At 46.9% G+C, this 18252-nt stretch overlaps 1 protein-coding gene across 1 annotated transcript in view; it reads right to left on the bottom strand.

The window, feature by feature from the left end:
- Window positions 1-18252, bottom strand: part of LOC138982192 (unconventional myosin-Id-like) — a 51564-nt gene that overhangs the window by 15820 nt on the left and 17492 nt on the right. The window contains exons 5-14 of the mRNA XM_070355419.1: window positions 18051-18104; window positions 15683-15778; window positions 14429-14548; window positions 13399-13608; window positions 12217-12362; window positions 11489-11603; window positions 4119-4229; window positions 3850-3906; window positions 3302-3447; window positions 1999-2053 (exon numbers count right to left, since the gene is read on the bottom strand). Coding sequence (XP_070211520.1) covers window positions 1999-2053; window positions 3302-3447; window positions 3850-3906; window positions 4119-4229; window positions 11489-11603; window positions 12217-12362; window positions 13399-13608; window positions 14429-14548; window positions 15683-15778; window positions 18051-18104 — 1110 coding nt within the window. The remainder of the gene's footprint in view (window positions 1-1998; window positions 2054-3301; window positions 3448-3849; window positions 3907-4118; window positions 4230-11488; window positions 11604-12216; window positions 12363-13398; window positions 13609-14428; window positions 14549-15682; window positions 15779-18050; window positions 18105-18252) is intronic.

Genomic DNA, 18252 nt, shown 5'->3' with positions numbered 1-18252 from the left:
ACGAGGGTGGAGGTGAATGTGTGTGTGTGTGTGTGTGTGTGTGTGTGTGTGTGTGTGTGTGTGTGTGTGTGTGTGTGTGTGTGTGTGTGTGTGTGTGTGTGTGTGTGTGTGTGTGTGTGTGTGTGTGTGTGTGTGTGTGTGTGTGTGTGTGTGTGTGTGTGTGTGTGTGTGTGTGTGTGTGTGTGTGTGTGTGTGTGTGTGTGTGTGTGTGTGTGTGTGTGTGTGTGTGTGTGTGTGTGTGTGTGTGTGTGTGTGTGTGTGTGTGTGTGTGTGTGTGTGTGTGTGTGTGTGTGTGTGTGTGTGTGTGTGTGTGTGTGTGTGTGTGTGTGTGTGTGTGTGTGTGTGTGTGTGTGTGTGTGTGTGTGTGTGTGTGTGTGTGTGTGTGTGTGTGTGTGTGTGTGTGTGTGTGTGTGTGTGTGTGTGTGTGTGTGTGTGTGTGTGTGTGTGTGTGTGTGTGTGTGTGTGTGTGTGTGTGTGTGTGTGTGTGTGTGTGTGTGTGTGTGTGTGTGTGTGTGTGTGTGTGTGTGTGTGTGTGTGTGTGTGTGTGTGTGTGTGTGTGTGTGTGTGTGTGTGTGTGTGTGTGTGTGTGTGTGTGTGTGTGTGTGTGTGTGTGTGTGTGTGTGTGTGTGTGTGTGTGTGTGTGTGTGTGTGTGTGTGTGTGTGTGTGTGTGTGTGTGTGTGTGTGTGTGTGTGTGTGTGTGTGTGTGTGTGTGTGTGTGTGTGTGTGTGTGTGTGTGTGTGTGTGTGTGTGTGTGTGTGTGTGTGTGTGTGTGTGTGTGTGTGTGTGTGTGTGTGTGTGTGTGTGTGTGTGTGTGTGTGTGTGTGTGTGTGTGTGTGTGTGTGTGTGTGTGTGTGTGTGTGTGTGTGTGTGTGTGTGTGTGTGTGTGTGTGTGTGTGTGTGTGTGTGTGTGTGTGTGTGTGTGTGTGTGTGTGTGTGTGTGTGTGTGTGTGTGTGTGTGTGTGTGTGTGTGTGTGTGTGTGTGTGTGTGTGTGTGTGTGTGTGTGTGTGTGTGTGTGTGTGTGTGTGTGTGTGTGTGTGCGTGTGTGTGTGTGTGTGTGTGTGTGTGTATGTAGGTATGTATGTGTGTATGTGTAGAGCGATTCAGAGAAAACTACTAGACCGATCTTCATGAAACTTCACATGAGAGTTCCTGGGTATGATATCCCCAGACCTTTTTTTTCTTTTCGGACAAATGTCTTTGATGACGTAATATCCGGCTTTTTGCGAAAGTTGAGGTAGCAATGTCACGCCCTCATTTTTTTATCAAATTAATAGAAATTTTTGTCAAGAATTCTATGGGATTGCATTTCGACTCTGAAGCTTACCAATTAGTTCATTAGTTTGCTCATTAAAATTGTCATTAAAATCGAATTTTTACTAACAGATTTAAAAATGATTGTATCGTATTCCTCATCTTCTCCAGAATTCAAAAATGTATAGATATGTCATGTTTACTCAAAAAATGTGCTCAGAATGAAAGAAAATAATAAAAATGTGCTCAGAATGAAAGAAAATAGGTTAAGTAAGTACTACGTTCGCACGCATAGCTGAAACGAGCGTGACCCGTCTCAGTCTTCGGGTGTGGTTAGTCGAGACAATCTGAATATATATAGTCTCGGAGATGACTCTTTTGTGGTGTTGATCTTTTACCAGGCCTGGGAATGAGTAAAAGTGGTTTGGGCGTACTGACGTGACAATTTTGCGTTTTAAGCATTTTTAAGGGCACACGGACGCTCTTTTCTTACACAATTAGAAAAGGACTTCGTCGTATTTACGACGAAAGGTGTATCATTCCCAGGCCTGTTTACTTTGATGCCGACAAATTGATTAAATGTTTTTATATCGCTTCACGCGTCTTGTTTTCTTTGAAATGATCTGGTGATCTTAAGAATGATCTCTGGAGTTTCAAAATACTGCAAATCCACCAGTTGCCTGAACAAAATCTGTGCCTGGTGACATGTGTGAAGTATAACATTGCACTTTAGTCAATACCTTACCTCTGTCACCGACTGTTTGCCTTCTGGCCACATGGACTTGACCACACCATTTGAGCTGTAAACAAAACAAGAAGGGCAAAGCCCATACGACTCACATGCTTTACACATTTTTCCTACCAAAATACATGTGACCTTGACCCAAGGTCAAGGTCATCCAAGGTCATGCAACACAAAGCTGTTAATTCAAGACATAGGAAGTACAATGGTGCTTATTGGCTCTTTCTACCATGAGATATGGTCACTTTTAGTGGTTCACTACCTTATTTTGGTCACATTTCATAAGGGTCAAAGTGACCTTGACCTTGATCATATGTGACCAAATGTGTCTTATGATGAAAGCATAACATGTGCCCCACATAATTTTTAAGTTTGAAACAGTTATCTTCCATAGTTCAGGGTCAAGGTCACTTCAAAATATGTATACAATCCAACTTTGAAGAGCTCCTGTGACCTTGACCTTGAAGCAAGGTAAACCAAACTGGTATCAAAAGATGGGGCTTACTTTGCCCTATATATCATATATAGGTGAGGTATTCAATCTCAAAAACTTCAGAGAAAATGGGAAAAATGTGTAAAATAGCTGTTTTTTAGGCAACATTTATGGCCCCTGCGACCTTGACCTTGAAGCAAGGTCAAGATGCTATGTATGTTTTTTGGGGCCTTGTCATCATACACCATCTTGCCAAATTTGGTACTGATAGACTGAATAGTGTCCAAGAAATATCCAACGTTAAAGTTTTCCGGACGGACGTCCGGACGGACGGACGTCCGGACGGACGGACGGACGGACGGACGACTCGGGTGAGTACATAGACTCACTTTTGCTTCGCATGTGAGTCAAAAATTACAGATAAAATGTCAAGTATCAAGTGTAGTTATTCATGGTATGCTTACCACTACACAAGTAAAAGCAGTCATAGGTGGACCAAAACCTCTGAGCTATATTGGAATGTATTTTCTTCAGTACACACTCTCATGGATTCAAAAGAACCATACAATCTTAATTCAAAATGCTTGATCAATTTGAGTGTGAGTGTGAGTGTGAGTGTGAATGTGAGTGTGTGTGTGTGTGTGTGTATGTGTGTGTGCGCGTGCATATTTTCTTTGGTAAACCCTTTGCCAGACTGAAAAGAAAAATGCAGGATGCTCTGTCAACCTTTGTGCATTGTGTTTTAATGACAGTTTCCTTCTTTAACTGCCGTGAGACGAGAGAAATCCCATCTCCCCCTGCATGAGCAATTGTCAATGGCCCCCCTCACCACAGACACGCCGCATCAACACATCAAATGATCTTGTGATTTACCTGTTGTAGAGCAGCCTCTTGAAGTCCATGAAGAGCATGTCCCTGTTCTTGTCGATGAAGCCCATCACACTGTAGGTCACGTCGCCGGCGTAATGCTTGATGCGGAAGTCTCGGTTGTGCTCGAGCGTCTTGTCTGCAGGAGCCAGCTGGAACGGCAGTTCATGAGACTGATCAAATGCTGTTACAGTTAAACCTCCCTTTCAAGACCCCCCAACTTAAGACTCCCACCCGTTAAAGACTATTCTTTTTTCACATTCTCTGTTCATAACCTGTGTAAATGTACCCCTATTTTAAGACTCCCTCCTTTTAAAGACCAGATTTTCTCAGATTCCTGGAGGTCGTAAATAGGGGGTTCCACTGTAGTGAGCACGCACAAAGATCAATACTCTGGAACCCCCCCTTTTAAGACCCCCCTCTGCCCCCCACCCCTTCCCCCTTCAGTCATAGACATGTTAAACAAGACAGCAGTGTCTGTAGAAGCTGATGTATTTCCGTACATCATCCAGTCCCAGAACAAGTATCAATCAATTCAGTGTGCCTTATCTTACCTTTCTGCATGTGAAGCGATCACTTTTCAGTTTCTGTGCCATGGCATCCAGGTACATCTGGATAAAAAATAAACAAAAACAAGTGTTAAACAAAATTCCAAGAGTTCAAAGACAATACAATTTGCAACATTGCATTTGTAGGATTTAAGATTCAATCAAATTAGTATAAAAACAATACAATCAACACAATGACATTTTCAACAACAACAACACACACCCCCCCCCCCCCCCCCCCCCCCCCCCCCAAAAAAAAAAGTACAACTACTGACCTCATCAGTGACCTTGCCGACACTGAGGCAGGCTTCGTCCAGGATGGCCAGGACACCCTTGTGGGGCAGCTCCACCAGGTCACAGATCACCTTGTTGTTGAAGTAGTCCACCTGTAACACACAGCAACAAACGTGCAGTGTAGGAACGGACAGTTTCTCTATTAGTCCACCTCAAACATGCAGTGTAATTTATCAATTAGTCCACCTATACCATACAACAACAAACATGCTGTGCAAGAACTGACAATTTCTGAATTAATCCAACCATATTATACAACAAGAAAGGTGCATTGTAAGGATTAACTATCATTTCTGAATTATTCCCCTTCATCACGATCAACTAGAGAAACTTTCTTATATAACTTATAAAAACAGAATGAAAGTATGACGGTTAAATCAAACATCTCACCATCCATCTAAACCATGAAGCTGCGCATAAACGAAAAGATATACTTACAAGAAAATGGAAAATTTCCTAAATAAATTATCATTTAATTAATATACTTACCCGAATCACATTAGCATTGAGTCACCTGAGATGCTTATCACTGAAAAACGCTTACCCGGCTAAAGAATTTAAAGGGAAGCAACCCCATCACCAAAACGAAAGTGAAAGTAGCTTTGGTAATGGGCCAGTACACCGGGAGTTACCTCCCATACGGGTGTATGCCACGTCACTTCCTCTAGGAACACGTGCCTATTATCATACGGCTTTAAAAAATCTTAAAACCATAAGCGGGGCAGGTGGGAGGGAATACAGTATGTGATTCGGGTAAGTATATTAATTAAATGATAATTTATTTAGGAAATTTTCCATTTAATATCATATTCTTACTCCGAATCACATTAGCAGATAACATCAACAAGGCGGTGGGCTAGAAATGAATCAAAACTCACCATCAAGTTCTGGACAGGAACTGGCCTGCTGCTATGAGCGCTGGAAGGCCTCTGGAGCCATCCTGTCGAAGAGCTGTGACGTCCCGAAGATAAAAGTTTATGAAAACATCTTCGGAACGCCAATACGCAGTTGTCAGCACCTCCTCTAGACGTCTGGAGCGCAGAACTGCCAGAGAGGATGCCCACGCCCTCGTTTCATGGGCTCGGGCCGAGTCAAGTGGCAAGGAGGGCATAACCCCCCCCCTCTTTGTGCGACTCCACTCATAAGCCTGCTTGATGAGCGAGGACACCCACCGGGCCAACGTTACCTTCGACAAATCTTTCTCGCGCCTAGTAAGGAGAGAGATAAACAACAACTTCTGAGAACTAGACCGAATCGGCTGAGTCCGGGCTAAGTACAGACGAAGTGCCCTCACAGGGCAATTGACCGAATCGGGGTCATCCGGGGCCAACGCGCTGGTCAGAGCCTTAACTCTAACCAGCGGAGAGGCCTGCCCCGGAGACTGATTCTTGGCCAGGAAATCAGGCCGGAAACGCAAAGATGCGGAACCGTCCGGCTCAAAGGAGATATCTCCAGGCTGACCCGACAGGGCGTGGACCTCGCTACCCCGTCGGGCCGTAGCCAACAAAAGGAGAAACAGCGCTTTGCGAGTGACATTGAACAGACTGGCCTCGCTTAAAGGCTCAAAATCCGCAGAACGAAGGAATTCCAGGATTAAAAACAAGTCCCACTTGGGAGCGGGCAAACGAGCTTTAGCTTCCTTAAGAGCAGCCCCTTTAATGACTGCAGCTATAACGCCCCCGACTCGAACAGAACGACCAATCTGCTTAAGAGTCGCCGAGATAGCGGAGCGCCGGACCCTCAACGAGGAGACTGAGGCGCCCTGCGAAGACATGAAAGAGAGGTGGTTAGCGACCTGAATAGAGCGCGGAGCCACCGAACTCACCCCTCTAGCTGAACACCAGGCAGTCCATGCCTTCCAGTGGGAAGCATAAACTGAAGAGGTGGACGCTCTATGCGAGCGAGCCACCAAGTCCAGAGTCAAAGACGACGCCCCAGAGCGCTTCAGCGAGTCCCGAACAACTTCCACACGTGAAGCTTCAGAAGACTGGGCTCCTCGTGTGGAATGCCTGTTCGGGGCTGCACTAGTTCCCCTCGCACGAGTGCGAGAGGAATGGGGGGCCCTTGGGCGAGCCGAAGAAGATCTGGAAACCAGACCTGCGACGGCCACAGAGGAGCGACCAGAAGAAGAAGGGCCGGCTCCTCCATCTCCGCTTTCCGGATTACTCGGCTGAGTAACGGAAAGGGAGGAAAGGCGTACGCCTCCAGACCCGTCCAGGGAAAGTCCAGAGCGTTCACTCGCCATGCCTGAGGGTCCGGGAATGGCGAGACGAACACCGGAAGCCTCTTTGAGTACCTTGTGGCAAAAAGGTCCACCAGAGGCTTTTGGACCTGGGCCCAAAGGCGAAGCAGTGCCCCGTGAGTGATCGTCCACTCCGACTGAAGCACTGTACCGGAACGACTGAGCGCATCCGCCAAAGTGTTCAGCCTCCCTGGAAGGTACCTGGCCGAGATCGTGATATGATGCTGAAAGCACCACACCAGGATCTCGCAAGCCCTCTCCGAGAGAGACGGGGACCGCGAGCCTCCCTGCTTGTTGATGTACGCCGCCACTGTCATGTTGTCTGTAAACAGACGAACATGTTTGGCGTACAGGGAGGGCAGAAACTTGGCCAGAGCTAGAGCAACTGCCTCTAGCTCCAGCAAGTTGATGTGCCACAAGGACTGCTCCGTCGTCCACAGACCGGAAGTAGTCTGAAGATCTGTATGTGCCCCCCAACCCTCCCTGGACGCATCTGTAAAGAGGTCCAGGTCGGGGAGGGGCACGACGATCGGAACACCTCTGCAGACCCACTCCGTGTCCAACCACGGAAGGGTCGCAGACTGGAACCATCCCTGCAAAGGGATGAGGGCGTCCCAGTCCACCAGAGGAAAGTCCACAAACGGCTTCAGCGCGAACTGAAGCGGACGTTTGTGGACCCGGCCCAGTGAAACCAGAAGAGCCATAGACTCCATTTGCCCCAAGATGGAGGCGAGCGAGCGGATGGAAGCCATCAGGAGAGGTAAAGTGGAGCGAATCTGGGCTTGGAGCTTGTCCACCCTTCTCTGAGAAGGCTGGACAGTCCAAGCGACCGTGTCGAAAGACATCCCCAGATAAGTGAATGTCTGTGACGGGGTCAGCTCCGACTTTACCCGGTTGATCGAGAACCCCAACGAGTTGGATTCTCGAAGAACCGTCAGGGTATCCTGCGAACAGCCGCTCTGGGACTGGTTCATGATGAGCCAGTCGTCCAGATAAGCCCGCAGACGGATACCCTGGGACCTCACCAGTGCACAGACCTGTCTCACCACCATGGTGAAAATCCATGGTGCGAGAGACAGCCCGAAAGGGAGTGCGCGAAACTGGTAGATCTGATCTCCCCACCGGAAACGAAGCCATTTCCGGTCGGCCGGATGCATAAGAATGTGAAAGTATGCGTCCGTGAGATCGATCGAGGTCACCCAGTCTCCTGGGCGGAGAGAGTCTCGGACAGAGGCTGGCGTCTCCATCTTGAATTTTATCTCCCTCAAGAAAGTATTGAGGAGAGATAAATCCAACACGGGACGCCATCCTCCTGATGCTTTGGGAACAGCGAACAGACGCCCGTAAAATCCCAGGGAGCTGTGGACCCGAACTCTCTCCACCGCGCCCTTCTGCTCCAGGGAGGCAATTTCCGACTGCAAGACGGAACGTGCTTCCTGCGAGAAGGGGGGCTTGAACCGCGGAGGCACTCGGGTAAGAGGCGCCTTTTCCTCCCGCCAGAGTAGACGGAAGCCCGATCTCACCACTCCCACAATCCATTGGCTGTCTACTACCGACATCCAACGAGAAAGTGCCCGGGAGGGGCCTCCCGCCATCACCAAGGTGGAGGGCGGGAGGGAGGTGAGATCGGGAGCGCTTCATTGGGGGTGTGGCTTACTTCCAGAGCCGCCACGCCCCCTCCCCGATGCCGTCCTCTTCTTCCCACCACGAGCGGCCGGCGGAGCCTGCCGCTTCTGAGCTGGCTTGGGGTTAGACGATGTCTGAGCCTGCTTCTGTTTAGAAGGCTGAGACTGTTTCACCCCCTTCAGAGTGTAGTCAAGGAACTGACTGTCCTTGTTTGACTGAATCTCCTTCTGTCTGGCATCCAGTGCCAGCGGACAGAAGAGAGACTCCTCTGAGACCGGGGAGACTCTCAAGGTCTCCCTAGTAGCCAGTTCCGTGAATTGGGACTGCGAGAGGAAGAGATCCCTCCTGCAGAGTACCGCTTGGGTGTACTGCAGGGAGGAAAGACGCAATTGTTCCTCATTGACCTTGGCCAATGCGGCCAAAAGCGCAGAGACATCGTCCGCATTCTGTTCTTCACTGAGAGTGAAAGGAACTAGCGAATCGGTCAATGCCCGAGACAGAGCCCGAACGAGAGTCTCCGCAATGGAGGACAGTTCGATCTGCCGACGTCCAACCTCCTCAGCAGAGAGGAGGGAAGCCTCGGAAACCGGCAAAACCGAATCACGCTTGATCGGTTTAGTCAGAAGAGGCAGCAATTCCCGGGAAACCGGAAGGGTAGCCCTAGGGAGTGCAAAAGACGCCAGCCAATTCTGGCTCTGACTGGGCATGCCAAGCTTCCTATTGGCCGTAGGCACGAAGGAAGAGGCTTGGGCAGCTGAAGCCACCCACTGCTGAGCTGATTCCGGAACTGGACCAAAAGGAAGCAGTAACGGAACAGGCACTGGCCGAATACCACTCCCCGCATGTGCTGGACGAACCAGTGAATGCGAAAGTTGGTAAGCCACTGACGGAGACTCGGCGAACCGGAAGGAAGAAACATCCTCCTGTGCCGGCCGGAAGTCCGCCATGGCAGAAGGAACGAATGATGCGGAAGAGTCCGCAGCCACCACCCCTTCAGGAAAATAACGAGACGTTACTTCCGCCGCGACGTCAAGAACAGACTTGAGCTTCGACGGAAACACGCCCCGCGACTCCTCGCTGACCACTGATGGAGCATCAGAATAGTCACACGTGGAACCCTGACCGAAGTCACCAGTTCCGGAAGCAGAAGCATGCCCTGGCAAACCGGAAACCGGAAAAGCCTGAGCACTAACGTCATCCTGCCGCCCAAAATCCTGTGAAGGTAAAGGGTAAGCAGGACGACCATCCGCAAAAACCGGAGCTGGATGAGCTGACGTCACTCCCCCGACTGAGTGGAGTGATGCCTGCTCAAGCCTAGGCGCTTGAAAGCCGGAAGGCGCACGCTGTAATCCACTATCTGGTATCCGGAAGGAACCACCAGAAGAGGAAGAAGCGTTTCCGGCCGAAACCGGAAGTGTAGTCAACGGAACCGCAAAATGCGGAAGTGAAGACTGCACTGGTTGACTTCGCGATCCGGAAGGACCGGAAGTCAGTGAATACTCCATCCTGCCGCGACCGCCGTAGCGTGCCGGAGCGGACGGATCATCACTTCCGGCAAGTGCCGGAAATGCGGCAGTCGAAACCGACTGCCGCCGCTGTTCGAACAAGTCCGGGGCCTCGTAGGTTATCGCCGGAAATGAAAGATCAGCAAGGTATCGGTCGTGACCCGATGCGAAAGAGCTGTCCCCCGAAGGAGAACGTCCAGGCGCCTCACGAGGGCTATCGGACCAGCTCTGCTTACCAACCGACGCTGAAGAGGGAGGACGCAGCTCCAAGCCGGAAGTGGAGGACAAAGACACGGAAGCCAATGCCCGGACGTCACTGCCAGATGCCGGAAACGCCGAACTGCTGGCGACGGAACGCTGAAATTCTGCCTGCACCAAGCTGCGGATTTCTGGAACCAGTGACTTTAACAGAGAGGAAACCAACGCACCTTGTCCAGGTGCTAACAAAGAAGACGAAGTCTCCGATGTAGAGACAGGTGCAGAAGTAACAGTAGCGCTAGGCGCCGCAAAAGAAGCAGAAGTAGTAACAGCGCTAGGCGCCGAAATTGGTACAGCCAACAAAGTGTTACGCTCTTGGTCTGTAACAAGTAACGTTGCTTTGGAAGAGGAAGACTTAGCCTTAATGTTCCCCTTGGGGTCCGACTTGCCACGGCGCTTGTCTGAATCAGACATGTTGACAACAACACGTGGCAACGCGAAAAAATTTACTGAAACATAAGTCTAAACGACTGGAAAATTCAGTAAACACACGCACTAATGCGTTAACAAAATACTATAGCTAAACTTGCCCCACAAGCAGAGGCACGGAGAGCTACAAACAAAGTCACACGAGCTAGAAAACTAACTCACACAACAAAATGGTGACACGCAAGACACTGACACAAACGTCAACAACACGTGGCAAAGCCAAAAAGATTTACTGAAACGTAAGTCAAAACGACTGAAAACACAGTAAACACACACGCTTACGCGTCAACAAAATACTAAAGCTACACTTGCCCAAACAGAAAGAGGGCACGCAGAGCTACTAGCAAAGTCACACGAGTTAGCTAACCAACTCACACAACAAAATGGCGAAACACGCAAGTCACTGACACACAAGTCCGTAAAAAACGGACAACGTACAGTAACGAAACAGCGCAAACAACCAACAACAAACGGGAACGAGCTCACCAAACTGTAGGCAAGGCGAGCAGACAAGCTGGGTAACGTGGCCGGCGGGTGTCACTCAAACACACAAGGTCAGCCACAGAGCGTCAAAAAGTGAACCGTCCTCTCCGAGGTGAAAAAGACGTATGATAATAGGCACGTGTTCCTAGAGGAAGTGACGTGGCATACACCCGTATGGGAGGTAACTCCCGGTGTACTGGCCCATTACCAAAGCTACTTTCACTTTCGTTTTGGTGATGGGGTTGCTTCCCTTTAAATTCTTTAGCCGGGTAAGCGTTTTTCAGTGATAAGCATCTCAGGTGACTCAATGCTAATGTGATTCGGAGTAAGAATATGATATTAAATGAAAGGTGCATCCTTGAAATGTTCAGAGAATTGCATGACTTTTGAAATAAACTAAATTAAGCTAATTTTGAACTCATGGACCTTTCAGAGGTAGTGCCATTACAGACAAATCTCTCAAAAAAGAAAACAGGCACAGGCAGATTTCCTGGAAAAGAAATTCAGAATCACAGCCTGTGGATATGTAGTAACTAAGCAACCAAATTAAATCAGAATGAGATGGCTGTTGGACATCAACAAGAACTACAGTGGAACTCCCCTTTTAAGACCCCCTGATTTAAGATTCCCTCCCTTTAAAGACCCTGTTTTCTCAGATGTTCTGTTCATAACTTCTGCAAATTGACCCCCATTTTAAGACTCCCTCCTTTTAAAGACCTGATTTTCTCAGATTTGTGGAAGTCATAAATGTATAACATTCAAGTGTTATCTCCTTAGTAAACATAATTCTCTATAATATAATACTCACATGAACCCACTCAATGCCTTCCCTCATGTACTCCTCCTGCTCCTGTTTCAGCACCAGCTCTATGAACAGCTGCTGCAGCTTCTCATTGCAGTAGTTGATGCAGAACTGCTCAAAACTGAAAACAAAACACACACACATGAAATGTATCAGAGCAGCTCTGTCACGCATGTATGCACGCACGCATGCAGGCACGCACATGCGCACACGTAAACATCTCGGAGTCAACTTTGTGCAGACTCTCTTCGGTGTCCGAACACCCCCGTGTGCACACATGCGCACGAAAAAGATCCCACGTTCACAGCGAAAGACTCAGGGCTTGGAAAACACGAAGACACGCATGCATCATCTCTCGTCTCTGATTATCATGATCGTATTTCGATACTTTGACGAGACAAACCCAATGCTGGTGTGTCGAAGAAGATAGCCACAGCGGGCTTGTTCGAATCAAAGTATCACACCATATCTTCAGCGTATTACCAATACCTGTCCCAATATAGACCAGTTGGTCTAAGAGGACGTTAAACCCTAATAGTCAGCCACACGTAAACACACACGCACACATAAACACACACACACAGAGACATAAAATCGCTCTCTCTCAAACAAGCCTCGCCGCTATCCAAATACATGTACCTGTAACCTCCCTTCCATTCCTTGCTCCCCAACACACAGTAATGGTCTTTCAGTATGTAAAGCTATCTTCACCTCAAGAAGCTGTAATGGCATACCTGTTGTTGTCGAAGATCTCAAAGCCATAGATGTCAAGGACACCAATGACCGTGTTTCTGCCGACGTAGCGGACACCACCGTGTTTGGGGTCAATAGCCTCATTGATACGACCCACGATCCACGAGAACATACGGTCGTAAATCGCCTGCAATAAAACACAGCCTGTCAGATAATTAACGAACCTTTCTTGCAAAAATCAAAACACAAACAAAATAAAACACACACAAAAACGTAGTTCCTTCTTGTAGAACTCCAAAACTGTGGAAAAAAAGGTCTTAAAAAGAGATGGGAGTCTTACACCAGAGTAAAATTCCTGACATTTTTGAGAGACAGTCTGAGCAAATCAAGCCTCAATGTACAGGAAGTCTTAAAATGAAAGATCTGAAATCACAGCTCCCCTGCAAGGATAATCAGCTAACTTTCCTTCTGAATACAAATGAGTAATTGGAATTTCTTATGATGGTGGTTGAGGACTGTATGTCACTTATAACTTTAATTCTTTCCCTACAAATCAAGAGCAGTGGAATGTGACAGTTTAAGGTCAAGACTCAGTTAAAACAGACAACAAACGGAAAGCCAGAGGAACAAGGGGAGACTGCACAGAGTCAAAATGACAGAGCAAAGGAGAAGCCTACGCAATAAGATTATTGATTCAGGGAGTAATAGAACTTTGCCTTCACCACAACAAAGTGAAGCCCCAAAACCACCACATCCATTTTCCCCTTCCCATTAATAGTCTTATCTGTAACAAGAGAAGTAAAATTACAGAGAATTGTTTAATTCTCTGTCACAAAAAAGTAACAAAAAATTAAATAATAATAATAATAATAAGAAGAACATTTATATAGCGCTAAATCAAAAACTTTCGTTAAAAAGGCTTGCTCTAAGCGCTTGACATCTAAACTAAAACGTCATTCACACTCTTTACAATGATGTACAAGAACTTCATGTCACACTCTTTCATTCAGTATAGCACCATTCACACAGTTGTTATTCTGTACAAGACAATAAGTTAGTCTAACATTTAGAATGTTCATAAGATGAAAACAAGAGAAAACCAGACTGATTAAAACAACTGCTTAGTGCTAACAAAGCATGAATCTTAATGATAATCACAGAGAATTTTTGCTCTCACAAAAAAGAAAAATTACCCAGCTTTCTAATACGACAAAGGTGCTGACCTTAGCAAAGGCGTCCCGAGCAAAGAGGGCGTCCTTGACATTAAGACTCTTCTCCACCACATTGCCGCCAGCAGCGATGACGCGTGACAAGAGTGCACGCTCCAGTGCCTCGGTTTCCACGTTCAGCAGTTTGGCCAGGTCGACCAGGTCCTGCCTGTTCACCACCTGGGCGTGCTCCTGGTCTGGTCCCGTCTCAAAGTCCACGTTGCCCTGACGACGTAAAACATGTATCAGTCACTAGATGAATACCCGCTTCGCCGGGTACGGCTTCGCCGGGAAGAAGTCGAGCCGAATACCCGGCTGCGCCGGGGACCCGGCTTTGCGCAAAGGAAGGGAAATAAACGCGCAAAACGCCGGGACAGTGACCTTCTAAAAATAGCATAACGGGAATATGGATTGAGCGTTGTCGACAGTGACCTTCTAAAAATAGAAACGGGAATATGGATTGACGCCACACGAAGGAAGGGAGATAAACGCTGAAAACACTGGAGAAGATAAGGAAGAGTTACTGGGAATGGATCCAGAGAAAAACCAAAATCGGTTCAGCGCTGCACGCTGAGAGCACGTGTTGAAATATCTCATCGACCAGGTTGTGTCCGGGGTGTACCTGATTATGGCCACCAAATTTGAAAGAGATCCATCGAGAACTTTGGCCGTGCATCGCGGACACACACACACACACACACACACACACACAGACACAAGTCGTATATATATATAGAAGGATGAAACAAAATTTGACTGTTCTTACTTCAGGCATGAGAACAGAAAACAGTGGAGCCCACTTTAAAGACCTAAACACATCTAAGAAAATCAGATCTTAAAAAGGAAGTAGTCTTAAAATGGAGTTAATTTACAAAGGTTATGAACAGAAAAACTGAAAAAGCAAGGAGCTTAAATAGGGAAAACTTTAAATTAGGACACAGATCTATGAATATTTTTTTTTAATCTCACGCGTCAAAGCTCACTGTCGCTCATCACTCGTGACCCAACAAGCTCCCAGTTACCAGGTCAGCACTGGTCAACTCACCAGGTGAATAACAGCGGCCACAATGTTCCACAAGGTGTCAATGCTCTTGGGGTCAAATCCCGCTGATTTCAGGGCCCCCATTACTGCCTTGAAGTCTCCTCGGTCATCTATCGCTGCTGTCTGTAGGAGAAAAAAAGAGTCAAGAGAAGTGCAGTATTCGGTCTGATGAAGAAATGTACTAAACATTCAATATTCTACAGATTATCTGCTTCACATCTGTACAGAAAAGTTTTTGTCTACAAATACACAAATTCTCTTTCAAGCTCTACATACAGTGACAATAAAATGCACAGACATAGGCCCATGTACACACACACCCAGAGCTAGAATCTCTCAATACAATCTAAATCTGTCCAGGTGTACAACACACAGAAACTATTTAAGTAAATAATTTAAGTTACAGGCACACACACTCACTCTGTCTTTTTTTTCTCTCTTTCTGTCCGGCTGCCCGCCCCCGTCCCTGCCAGCCTGCCTCCTTCCCTCCCCCTTTCTTTCTCTCTTCGAGGGCGGGGATATAGCTCAGTCCGTAGCAAGGCTGGCTTCAAAACCAGTTGTCGCTATCACGTTATGCAAGGGATTTAATTCCCAGAGTCAACTTTGTGCAGACTGAGCCCTGTGTGCACACATCCGCACGATAAAGATCCCAATCTTTTTTTCTTTCTTTATTTGGTGTTTAACGTCGTTTTCAACCACGAAGGTTATATCGCGACGGGGAAAGGGGGAGATGGGATAGAGCCACTTGTCAATTGTTTCTTGTTCACAAAAGCACTAATCAAAAATTTGCTCCAGGGGCTTGCAACGTAGTACAATATATTACCTTACTGGGAGAATGCAAGTTTCCAGTACACAGGACTTAACATTTCTTACATGCTGCTTGACTAAAATCTTTACAAAAATTGACTATATTCTATGCAAGAAACACTTAACAAGGGTAAAAGGAGAAACAGAATCCGTTCGTCGCCTCTTACGACATGCTGGGGAGCATCGGGTAAATTCTTCCCCCTAACCCGTGGGGGGTAAGATCCCAATCTCACAGCGAAAGTCTCAGGTGTTGGAAGAATGAATACGTGCATGCAGTAAAAGAACAAATATCGGGTAGCGCCGTACTGTGTCAGTGTATGGCAGCTCGCTTTCCCCAGTGAGAAAGCAGCCCGAATTTCCATGGGGGTACCTCACAGGACTATATGAAACGTTATCCTTATACTTATCTTTCTAAAGCACTTCACAATAAACTCATCAAAAATGTCTTACCTTTGGGTCACCACCCTGGTTGACGAAGAAGTAGCGACTGACATCGCGAGTCAGTCTCATCTTGGATAAGCGCTCATCAGGAGCACCTATCAACAACTGCAACAATAAGACTAACAGTTTTATTTTATTTTTTTAACATTACCTCATTTCTGCAGCAGCTGCAAAAGGCCTGAAGCACCACAAGTAGCAACATTGCATCTTTATTAGCGAATTTAGTCAAATAAAACATATCTAGCTCCTTGAAAGTTACCAATTTTGGGCTGACTGAAGTTAAAACCTATTGCTCAATGACATAATTACAAGATATCTCGGAAGACATTCACTAGGAATTCACTTGACCTAAAACATACAGTTCAAGCTTTAGGAATCCAGAAACACATACAATTCTAGAACGACAATCAGGCCTGGGAATTGAAAAAAGTTAAAAAGGCTGAACATTTGTAAGTACAGGCAAATCCGGATAAGACGAAATTGAAGGGACCGAATTGTTATTGTGTCCTATCCGAAATTTCGACTTGGTCATAGTACAGTGGAACCCCTCTCTTGCGACCTTGAAAATGTTGACAAAAATCGGTCCTTATGGAGGGGGGGTCCTTACAGAGGGAGGGGGCGGGGCCACAAAGAAAGTCACCTCAGATTTTCTTAAAAAAAGAAAACAGAGAAGTTTGAGTTGCTGACGACCGTTTCCTCAAGCAAACTGCTTCGATTTCATGTTTGACATTGTCGATGGTGTCCACCAGTTCTGGTGCATGTTTCAATGCAAAAAGAGTTAGTTTCTGAGCAAGCATTTCTTTACAGCAGTCCCTGCAATGATGAAGGCCCTCCGAGAAAGAGAGTGAAAAATCGGCCACCGTTCTCAGCATCGCGTATCTGTGTGTAACCTCTTTCATTGACAAGATACTCTTGTTTCCCTGCAGCCTTGACCAGTGAGTCGGTTACCTAATCTGTGAACCCTTCAGTTGTGTTGCTTTGTCAAAAGTTAGACACAGTCAACTAGTTTTGCTCTGAGTGAACAGTGCAGCTGGCCTCAATTAGCCGGTGACACCTCTCTGGCCACAGCATGGCTGGGGGGAGAGAGAGAGAGAGAGGGGGGGGGGGGGGGGGGGTAGCTGGCTAAACTCTGGGGTGTCCGGTGTCACTGAAGTCAGCAGGAAGAGCATTGGAGAGAAATAGAGAGGTGTACTCTTCCAAACAATTTCCAAGGATCAGTTGTCAGGGCTTAGGGTAGTCAGTGAGGGAGAGCGGTTTGTGTACAGTCCGACTGAAGAGTGAAAAGTCACTGCCACAAGATCGGCATGCAGTCAATAAAGCCAGACAAGAAGAATGATTATGACATGCGGCTCTATCTGCTTTTTTTTTTTTTTATTCAAACTGGTTTTCAACGCTTATTCTCACAAAGCATCTGCACACCTGCCTCTGCCTCTGTTTGCTTTCGTATGATGTCAGTGCATGGTGAGTGCGTTCACTGCCTTGTCACCACTTCCCCACCTTTTTCAGAATGTTTTCTTGGAGTTTTCCTTACTCCTCGCCCCCTCCTTACTCCTCGCCCCCTCCTAACTTCAGTTCATACTTTATTGCGTGCCGACTGACCAGTCGGTGTGGCGTCCGTGTAGAGAAGAAGGGAATAAGGTTACACAATGCGCTAGTGTGAGACGCCAAGTTTCGTGTTTCGAGTTGCTGTAGTAAATATAGAGTAAACTTTGTCTTTGGGACTGACTTTCTGTTGTGTGCTATCCGTCTTTCGACTTACGTAAGAGAAATCCCATTTCGAGCTCAGGGTACTTTGTACACATAGATAAAGAGGGATAATTCCGGACCAGAATTTCTTTGTGTGCTAAGCGAATTTTTGACTTAACCGTTTGTGAGTTAGCTGGATTTGCCTGTAATATCACAGTCGACGGCGCTTCGCGCCTAGCCTTACTAGGGGGGTCCGGTGGCATGCTCCCCCGGAAATTTGTTTCTCCAAAGAACCCAAATAGTGCAATTTGGTGTCATCTGAGCTCCAAGTTTGCCATTAACTTCAGTTTTCAGAACCATTTTTGCCTCCCCTATTTATTTTTTCGGCAGACACTTTTGCTTTTTCGGCGGAACAAAAAAAAAATTTCGGCGGAAATTTGCCTTTCGGCGGACAATTCCCATGCCTGAACAATACTAGAAATACCTAATACAGTGGTACCTCTGTTTTAAAACCTCCCAAAACCTGAGAAATTGAGGTCTTTACAAAGCAAGGACGACTTTTAAGAAAAGTACATTTGCCAACACTATGAAGAATATTCTGAAAAAATTGAGGTCTTAAAGTAGAGGCCGGAAGTCTTACAATGGAGGGTCTAAAAACAGGTTCCACTGTAGTACTAATCAGATGCTTTACCTGATAAAATGAATGAAAGTTCCTCTCCCCTGAATGCTGCGTCACCACCCGACTCTGCAACACAAGTAAACCTTAAGAAATCAAACACAGCAAGGAATTCATCATACATACAAAACTACAGATATCTCCTGCGTAAAAACAACAACAAACGACAACAAAAGGAATATTCGCATGACTCAATCTGATTCTAACACAAACAGTT

Source organism: Littorina saxatilis, linkage group LG12 (assembly GCF_037325665.1).
Source record: "Littorina saxatilis isolate snail1 linkage group LG12, US_GU_Lsax_2.0, whole genome shotgun sequence".
Lineage (NCBI taxonomy): Eukaryota > Metazoa > Mollusca > Gastropoda > Littorinimorpha > Littorinidae > Littorina > Littorina saxatilis.
The sequence above is the reverse complement of the archived record's forward strand: the minus strand, read 5'-3'. Positions and strand labels throughout refer to the sequence as shown.